The 9,441-nt window shown below is 47.7% G+C and overlaps 1 protein-coding gene across 3 annotated transcripts; it reads right to left on the bottom strand.

Moving 5' to 3' along the window:
- Nucleotides 1-1,640: 1,640 nt before the first annotated feature.
- TENT5A (terminal nucleotidyltransferase 5A) lies at nt 1,641-9,037 on the bottom strand. Of its 3 annotated transcripts, none has more exons than XM_065681374.1 (3): nt 8,950-9,037; nt 7,570-8,085; nt 1,641-6,541 (listed from the first exon to the last, which is right to left on the bottom strand). In XM_065681374.1, exons 2-3 carry the CDS (start codon nt 8,002-8,004, stop codon nt 5,762-5,764), a joined length of 1,215 nt encoding a protein of 404 aa, XP_065537446.1. In that variant the 5' UTR covers nt 8,005-8,085; nt 8,950-9,037; the 3' UTR covers nt 1,641-5,761. The 3 variants fall into 3 exon arrangements, with proteins under 3 accessions (XP_065537446.1, XP_065537445.1, XP_065537447.1); XM_065681373.1 differs by lacking the exon at nt 8,950-9,037 and adding an exon at nt 8,202-8,292; XM_065681375.1 differs by lacking the exon at nt 8,950-9,037 and having other exon boundaries at nt 7,570-8,436.
- Between the last annotated feature and the right edge of the window lie 404 nt (nt 9,038-9,441).

Here is a 9,441-nt window from a genome sequence, read left to right as displayed (position 1 = left end):
ACTCAACTGGTGTTCATCTCTCAAAAAAAATCCCCCCAAATTTAAGCAAACAAACTGGAATTAACTCACTCTAAAGCATAAGAGCATCCATCTGGGATTGGATTTTGAGATACACGCAAAGGCATTTGGATTGAGATGGTTTCCAATTCCCCAGTTTTCATCTGCACCTTTGGGCATTGCAACTGCCTTTGTCAGACTGCCTAAAATATTTTATAACTGAGCAAGTTAACAAGAGGAAACGTTAGGCCACATCCCCCTCTCTTTCTTGGCAGGAATGTGGGAGGAAAGGCAATGCTGCATGGGCAGGGATGCCGAGCGCATCCCCCTCTCCCAGCCAGGCTGGCCAACGGTCCCGTCCTGTGCTCGGCAGGTTTCAAAAGAGGCACTGTGCAGAAGGCGCCCGGCATTCGGCAAGGGGGCTGCTCCTGTGCCTGGAAAAATGAGCAGTCCCAGCAGCTTGTTTGTTTGTTTGTTTTTACAGGGGAATACAGGTTCACTCATCATTACAATAAGCACATTCAGGCTCCCCCTTAGCCAGTGTGAGCCTTCCAAGCCCAGCACCGTGTATGAATGAGCCTAGTAAGAGCTACATACTGCAGAGTCTTAGCCAATGTTTTTCAAATTTGGGTCAGTCTGAGGCACCGTGGTTGAAAAACTATTGCCACGAGCATTGTAAATTAATATTTTATATTCCCTTGAAGTGCCTTTTGAGGAAATTAGCCTTCATTACAGAGGCATCTCCCCTGTAAACACAGAAAACAGAAAATACCTCTGCTGACAAGGACAGCATTGTAGGGCAGGGAAGGAGAGTAAATGTTGAATTTGTGGGAAGAATTGAACTGATTCAGCAGCTAAATGAAACAGGCATGTGCATCTCCACTCCCCAGCAGCTCCCTGAGCTGCAATACCTGCAGCACCCATCCCCTACAGACACCATACCTTTATACCCAGGAGCAGCACCACATTGCTCCCCAGACCTACTGAATTGCTAAGGTAGAATCACAGAATCATAGAGTCAGCTAGGCTGGAAAAGACCTTTGAGATCATCAAGTCCAACTGGTAGCTCAGGACTGCTAAGACCACACTAAAAAATGTCACTAAGGGTCCCATCTACGTGTTTTTTGAACACTTCCAGGGATGGTGATTCCTCCACTGCCCTGGGCAGTCTGTTCCAATGCCTGAGCACCCTCTTGGTGAAGAAATTTTTCCAGCCCCTATCAGAAACATCTCAAGGGCATTAGGACCCTCAGGCTATTGTCACCATAGTGGTGTGCGATGCACAAGTCATGGGCATCACGAAGAGTTTCCGGTCTCAGGTTCTAAACCGGGAAGGCAACAAGAGCACGGGGCTGCTGCGGCACTGTTTCAGATTTGGGACTATGCACAGCCTGACCAGTGCTACAGTGAGTATTTTTGGCACTGGCTGGGCAGGTTCCTCTGCAGCTGAGTGCAGCCAGTCAATCGTGGCTGGCATGAGGCAGGGCTTTTCAAAACGTCTTAAGCTCCAATCGGGAAGCGGCCGAACGCTGCTCTTCTCAGAAAAGTGCTGCCCTTGTCCTTTTTTAATGAAAGAGAACTTGGTATTCAGTAGGAGCAGGCCAGAGCTATTTCAGACACGGAAGACAGCAGACACAAATCAATAGAAAAAAATAACTTCTTTTTATTTACAAAAAAAATCCAAATATTGGATGCTGTAAACAAAATTCACAATCTGCTCCCTCTACAGTCTGTTTTCCATCAGCTCTTTTTCTGTCTGTGACAAAGCCTATAGTCAAAATGTTCCAAAAGAGCAATCCAAGGAGCAGTTTGCTGCAACAGGATGCCTTGCAGAAGGCAACAGTTGTAAGGAAATCTGAGGGAAAGCAAATCTGCACAGACTCCTACAGACTGCAGGAGCCTGCAGTGCTTTAGCCAAGCTGTCTTGAAACTTGCAGGCTTTTTTTGTTGTTGTTGTTTTTGTTTGGTTTTTTTTTACTATTTATTTTGCTAGCAAACCATTATTACAACAGCAAAACAGTACACCGATTTTCTTCCTTGCAAAGGAAACTCTCTGCATAAAGAAAACCATACAAAAGAATATATTCAAATAGGAGCTGAATATGCAATTACAGTTTTTCCTTTTCTGTGCAGTTTTACCTAACACACTTCATTTTCTCAGTTAAAAAAAAAAAAAAAGCCTTTTTTTCTGAACTGGTAGGAGCTTCTGACACCATGCAAACCAAGCATTTAATAAGAGTTGTTTAGAAGTTTTGTGTGAAGGCCTTTGTGCAAGATAAAAGGTATTTCAAGTGCAAGAAGAGAAACTAGAGAAAACATCATCTTTTTGGTCATCTAATTGCCATTCTATTTTTAGAAGAAATGTTCTTGCATTCTGGAGGGCAGCTAAATCTAAGGGGAAAAAAAAAATCCCATTTCAAAGCTCTCGGCTGCTTCACGAGCACTACATTTAACTAAGTTTAGTGCCCTGTTAGCTAGGAGCAAGTTCAGCTGCGGCACAAACAGTTTTAGTGTAATCAGGTCAATGCTTTTAATCAGTCCAGCTCTTTAAAAGGGACACTGTCTCCTGCAGCACAAGTTCTAACCTTACATCTGACTGGATGGGAAAAATGAAGTCTACAAAGCAAGAACACGGTCTTTAAAAGTACCAGTGTGCTGAAGAGGAGGGGGAAAAGCAGTTTAAAAAAAGTCAGACTCTATGGAGGGGAAGGTGTGCGAACCGCAGAAATAAACCAGCTTTGAAAAGGGGTTCTTATTTTACTCTTGGCCTGAACTCATGCCTTCTTCCCACCTCTAACACCAGGCACCTCTTAAGCTATCAGTCACAAATAAAACAAAGCTCCAACAGTTCCACCACTTGATCATTAACATATGCAAAACAGATCCGGAATACCTATATAATATATATAACATATTATATATGTATCAAAATGCAAATGCTGAAAGGTGCAGTTTAGCTCAGAGCCCTGCTACATGCACTACAAGGTAGCTAGCTGCTGTCAATCATTAAAAAAAACACAATAAAATTTGAGCTGAGAGGAAGTAAATCAAAACTTTCTTTCAAGCAATGTTAAAAAAAAAAGGGTCCTTCAAAGTAAAAATACATTGTGCCGTGTACTATCAGTGTTCTGCGGTTGTGGCACATCTATAGATCTTCAAACCCTTTTAAAGGTGGATGACTCATTTGTTTGCTGAAAATAGTTGTGGCAAGAGAAGACATACCACATTACCAGCTGATCCTATTTCCCCAGCCCTCCCCATAGCTTCCGCTAGAAAACCCTCCCAGGAGCTGGAGGCAAGGGGAACTAGCGGGCCAGGAGCACCCAGCACGGGCCCTTTGGGGGCCGGAGGGGAACCTCGCAGGCATCCAGGGGATGAAAAGGGCAGCCCCCAAGGAAGCGAAGGTGGGGACAGGGTCAGCGAGCCAACGCCGGGAACGGCAATGAACCAGCTTTTATGTTTCCTGAAGGACTCACAGGGAAGGTGCTTCAGTAAACAAATCGGGTTCCTATTAAATTGCCTCCAGAGTGAAAAGTACAAAGCACGATAAAAATAGATGTACCTACTCGCTCCGCAGGGAAAACACACTGCCAGGACACGAGTCCTCTCCCCTGCCCCTGCCTTCTCCAACGCCAGAGTCTGCCTGCAGCCAGGCAGGACACAGCGAGTTTTCATTCAAAAGCCTGAATTCCCTTTTCTTTTTTTTTTTTTTCTCTTTTTCTTTTTTTTTTTTTTTCCTCAGTAAGAAAAGCAAAATACTAGAGTCAAGTGTCACTTACTCATTAGATTTTCAAAGCCCAACAAAGAATTTAACACCTTCAGAGATGGCACTGAAGTGAAAACAACAGCGGAGGTTGACTTTTTTCCCCCCCCTGCTGGTCTTTTAGGAGAGGAAATGAAAGTGAATAGCTATTGTTCCAAATGTAAAGTGATTCCATTTAAATAAAGTACAGTACTGAAATTGTAAATGCAGTGTGACAACCAGATCAAAGATGTTTAATATTTGCATAAAAATATATATATAATATATATATATATAAAATATAATTTTAAGCAATCGTGCAACACTCTTAAAAAGGTTTCATTTCACATTTGCTAAATTCTAGTGGTCCTGGAATGCTTAATGCATTCTATTAAAAATACTCCTTTAAATATTAACAATTAGTGTTCAAATCACCAACTAATACAATATTCTTTAGCTGTCAGGGGGTTTAAATAAACCTATCTTTGATCCACGTTCCACTGAATTACACATCATGGAGGTATGCAGTCACAACATTAGTGGGTTAAATGTCAGAATGGCATTACAGTACAAAATAGTTAAAAAAAATCAGCTAGTCATATGCTTCTCCATCTGTGGAATTATTATGGCTCACAAGCAACCCACTGAATTACTGTAATCCTTGTTCTTGCAACCAAAGACATTATCTGAATCCCACCTTAATCCTGACTGGTTCATTTACTCCAAATTTCTCAGGTGTGGGTTAAAAAAAATCACTGCAAGGTGCCCACTGTCCTATGACATCCTGTTGCAAACTGGAAAACACATAGTACTTTATTTAAACATTCCTTAATTGCTACATTTTCCTAGACCACATTAATATACATTGTGTGTGTATATATATAGATATACACCTATAACATGTACATATATACACACACAAACATACATACACACATACACACACGTACCTAGGATAATAGCACACTGACATAACATTAACTCTATACAGGTATTTGCCAAGAAAAACATAGGGCATTTCCTCCACCACTTATTCACAAGCTTATGGGGTTTGTTTTTAATCCTTGTGTCCCTGATAAAACAAAATGCATGGTTAAACCACAAAACTATATTTTTTTTCTCACTTCAAATTTTATGAAGGCATCAGGCACTTTAGATTACTGTTGGTGTGTACAAATATAGCAACATCTTTCTTTTCTTTTATATATATATATATATACTCTACTGTATCTTCTTTGCTTGGATAACTTATCTGCAAAATCTTTGGTCCTTGAGTATATTCTGTTTGCCACAGCTTGGCTTTCCTGCATTCTCACATTTTTAAAATGTGAGGCATGCACACAGCTGGAACGAATGGACTTTGTCATCGTACGTGCTTCTGTTTTTATAACTGTACCAATCCACTACTGTTCATTTGGAGCAAGCTGTTTCTAGTAAAGCATTCTAGTCAAGCAAGCTATACATTCTATATGGTCAATCCACAGACGGCACTTGCTGCAAGCCCCAAATGCAGTAATTCCAATATACATTTTTATTCAGCTTATCTCTGCTTTATGCCTCTAACTCCTGAATATATATAGAGAATTGATTTTTGTAATTTTTTTCTTTTTGTGTTTTTTTTTTGTTTGTTTTGTTTCTTTCATATTCTCCCTTTTGCAGATCCCATTCTAGAGTAAGAATAAAAATAAAAGAAAATAAGGCTTTCCCACCTTCTCTATGCCAAAGCTATGGGAGCAGATATTGCCAACCCATATTGTCATCAAGCATTCCTCCCTCACATATTTCAGGGGAAGCTGGTTGCTTTTAATGACAGGCCTCTTGTGCTCTGGGGTAGGATCCAATTATTCTGGGGTTCTTTCTCAATCATGCTCCCGTTATTTATTAGAAGAACCACAAGCTTTTCCCAAGCTTGAAAACTAGAGCAGATCATGATTGCACAAAACACCCCATTTCAAAGGGACGCACCGCCCCTTCCTAGGTCTTAGAAAATGTTCTCCCCACTGGGTCTACTAATTTCAGTCCCTAATTACAGGGCAGCCAAGTAGAGTATGTGTGCTGCTGGCAAGGGAACACCGTCTGAACCTGGGCAATATAGTAATTGCTGAAGTTGGCATCTGCTACGTATGGGGCTGGCTGGTAATAGCAGGTGACATTGGCCACATTGGGGATGATATTTTGCTCAGCTAGAACCCGGATGGCCAGCATGGTGATTAGATTCAGAGTCTGTCTCCTCTCATGTCCCATCAGGCACACTGTGCTCTCATTCACCACACCGTGAAGGGTCATGAGATAGTCATACTTGCGGTCCTCTAATCCCACAAAGTGGTTCTGCAAGTAGGACTCCAGCTTTCTCTGCTGTTCTCCAATGTCTGAGAAGTCAATGAAAAACCTTGAACACATGTATCTCTGCAGGGACTTAATCTCGGACTCGGAGGCAGCCCTAAAGCCCCTTACCAAAAGGTTGCAGTACTTCAGAAGACCACCTCCTCGGATTTCTTCTGGGTTTCTGGTGGCAATTATCTTGTTACAGAGGTGATCAAAGGCTTCCTGGAAACACCCATAGACGCTCTCACCAATGATAGTCGGGTGAAACGTTTCAGTCATCGGATTCTCTGAGCACTCATAAAAAAGCAGCAGGGAGTCCAGCTTGATTTGAAAGGAATCGACACTGAATTCAAACTGCCGCCTCAGAGAGTCCACAAATTTCAGCTCCACATTTTTGCCACTGTTGTTGGACAGGGAGATGAGACTCCATCGGTCTGAATCATTGCATACTTTTACCATTTTCTGCACATAAGCCTCCTATAATTGGAAAGACAAAATGAGCAATGAAGACACAGATGCAAGAAGTTTCCCGTTCAATGCATGTGTTTGCATTTCCTAGCTCCCCCATCCCCCAACACCACCACCACCACCACCACCACCACCCCAGGCCCTTGCATTTCATAAAGGATTTCACAGAGTATGCAGATACAGACCAGAAGAGAAATGCTTAATGTGAGAGCCTGGAGTGCTATCATTGCAAGGGAATGGCAGGGGAGAGTGTTCTGCCAGGACCGTGCTGTGCAAGGGAATCATATGGCAACACTGCTTCTTTCAATCACTTCTAAATACATCTACACATGAAGCCCATGGCACGCATGCCAACAATGCATGCATCCCCCCCACAAAGGTCACTCCTACAATCAACTAAGAAATCTTTTTTATTGCTTTCCACTTCTTTCTCCCCTCCCCACAAAAACCCTAGCAAGTGTTCACTCCCTTCAATCCTGCCCTTTCAGTGCAGGTTCCACAAATCTGCCCCATATTCCAAAAATCCCTCTAAAAAATCTTAAAGGGATTCAGCCTAATTAACTCATGCCAACTACCTCCGAGAGAAGGGAGTATGCATCTCCTCTGGCGCATTATGCACATGAGAAAGCGTGCCTTGCAGATGCGGTTTCCTTCTCGCAGACATTAAAGCCACCCAAGTTCCCCCCCAGAGCCACACCGGGAAGCGTGTCTGGCAAACCAAGCTGCCGCAGAGCCGAGCTGGGAGGTCTGCAGTGCACAGGTAAGTCAATGCTCCCAGCAAGTCAAATGAGAGAGAGGGAGGAAGGACTAATTTATCCAGAGGAGACCCCAGCAAGGGCGCTTATACTGCAAACTCCTCTTCGGTTTTAAGTGTGGGGTGCAAAAATCACTCACGGTCCCCGGTGGGTGTCGGGTTGTGGTGGGAGCTGCGCCCCCCAGTGCAGCCCTCCATCCCCGGAGGGGAAGGTGCCCGCTGCCCGCAGGCAGGCGCTTGCACCTGCCTGCTCTGGGCGCCTGGGCATACAGGACAGGTTTACCTTGAGGGTGAGCGGCGTGATCTTCTCCTTGTTCACCCCCTCGGGTAAGAAATCCAAGAGGCAGTCCAAGACCACGTCTTTCACAGTCTGAAACTCGGCTTCCCCTTTGAGATCGGCGCAGAAGATGAGGTCCAAGTCCTTGTAGCCCAGGCCGCTGTCCTGGTGGAGGACATGGCTCGCGGCCGAGCCGTTGAGCCGCACGTCCCGCAGGCCGATGCCCTTCTCCTCTAGCCGGCTCCGCACCACCTTGACGATCTGGCGGGGCTGCATGGCCAGCGTGGGGAAGTTGCCGCGGCCGTGGATGGGGATGGTCTCGCTGAGGATGCGGTCCAGTCGTTGCACTTGCTCCCAGCTCAGCACGTTGCAGTGCGCGCTCTCGCAGCCGCCCGCGTAACTCCCGCTGGGGCTGCCGCCGGCCTTCTCATCGTCTGCCATGGTGCGCGGCCGCCGCCTCCCCGGGCTGGATGGCACCGTTCCGGCTCCGCACCGCTCCCCCGGGGTATTCTCCCTCCGCGCCTGGCAAAAGAGGGGGGAAAGCGAGCGATCAGCCGCGCCGCGCACCCGGCCCCGGAGCTCCGCTCCCCGGCAGCAGCCGCGCTCCGCCGGACGGCGGGGAAGAGGGGGGCACGCACCTACTGAGGGAGTTAAAGAATAAAAAGTCTGGGAGCAGAAAAAAGCCGCCGGAGCCAGGCGGTGCTGCAGGGCAGGGGAAGGCGCCCGACCTGCAGAGCCACAGCTCTCTGCGCCCCGCCGGGGCTGAGGCCGCCCCGCGCCGCTCGCTGCCGCCGCCGGCTGCCGCCGTCTCCGGAGCTTTCCTGGTTGTGCCCGGGAAAGGTCCCCAGTAGTTTTTATACGGGGTTTCTCCGCTCTTCCGGGGCTCCGAGTCACGGCGCCCGCGTCCCGCCCCCTCCATCTGCATGGCCGGCCTCGGCGGTGCCCCCGGCACGCCCACGCCCCGCGCACCCACGGGCCGCCCCGACGGCTCCCCGCTGCGCTGCACGGCTCGGCTCGGCTCGGCTCGGCTCGGCTCGGCTCGGCTCGGCTCGGCTCGGCTCGGGACGACCCGCCCCTCCGCGCCGGCGGAGTGCCCAGCGCGGCCCTGCGCGGCTGCCCCGCCCCACGCGCGGCCCCGCTGGAAAACCCGCGCAGCGCAGCCTCCCTCCCGCACGGCGTTGGCCGCTTGCCGAGGCAGGGGCGAGGCAACAAGTGTAACACCGCTCCCTGCCCCCGCGGGGGGCGCAGGCTCCCCCGGCTCCTGCCGTGCCAAGATGGGTGCCATTCATTCGGGGCCCCCCAGCTCCGCGCTGCCATTCATTCCCCATTTTTCAATCCTTTCTTCCCTGCCTTTTTTATCCCCGCCCGCCCCCTCCCAGACATTACCGGTTATCCCAGGCACAGCCAAACTTCATACCAGAGCGCCGAAATTTGGCAAGGTCCCCGCTCCGAGCAGATGCCGAGGATCCCGGACCGTGTGGTTTGAGCTGCTTAGCGACTGACAGAGATTTTCAAAGCCGCCTTCGGCAGCGCAGCGCTGGCTTGCCCGCCCTCCTCGCCAGCGAGGCGGGGGAAAGAAAACCCGGAGAGCACGGAGGGGTCCGTGCTTTCCATGGCAGCGTCCTGCCTATGAAGTACAGCTCCGGTGACTGCGGAGCAACAGAAATAACATGTATAATATATATAGCATACCAACACACATATATAATTTTCAACTACATTTTAATATTTTATTTAGTAACAATGGATGTATCTGCTTGTTTTTCACCTGTTAAAAGTGCCAAATACACATACAAACACTATTTAAAACAGACTTAAGCGCAGGGTCCCCCTCCGTACGCAGCTGCACTCGCAGGCGCCGTGACGGTCGTGCGCAGC

This window comes from Lathamus discolor, chromosome 5, assembly GCF_037157495.1.
Source record: "Lathamus discolor isolate bLatDis1 chromosome 5, bLatDis1.hap1, whole genome shotgun sequence".
NCBI classification, from domain to species: Eukaryota; Metazoa; Chordata; class Aves; order Psittaciformes; family Psittacidae; genus Lathamus; species Lathamus discolor.
The sequence above is the reverse complement of the archived record's forward strand: the minus strand, read 5'-3'. Positions and strand labels throughout refer to the sequence as shown.

Bases quoted from the DNA above. Each gene is read 5' to 3' on its own strand.
- TENT5A (XM_065681374.1), bottom strand. From the start codon at position 8,004: ATGGCAGACGATGAGAAGGCCGGCGGCAGCCCCAGCGGGAGTTACGCG. The intron at 6,542-7,569 runs GTAAACCTGTCC...TTCCAATTATAG, and splicing joins TCACGCCGCTCACCCTCAAG to GAGGCTTATGTGCAGAAAAT.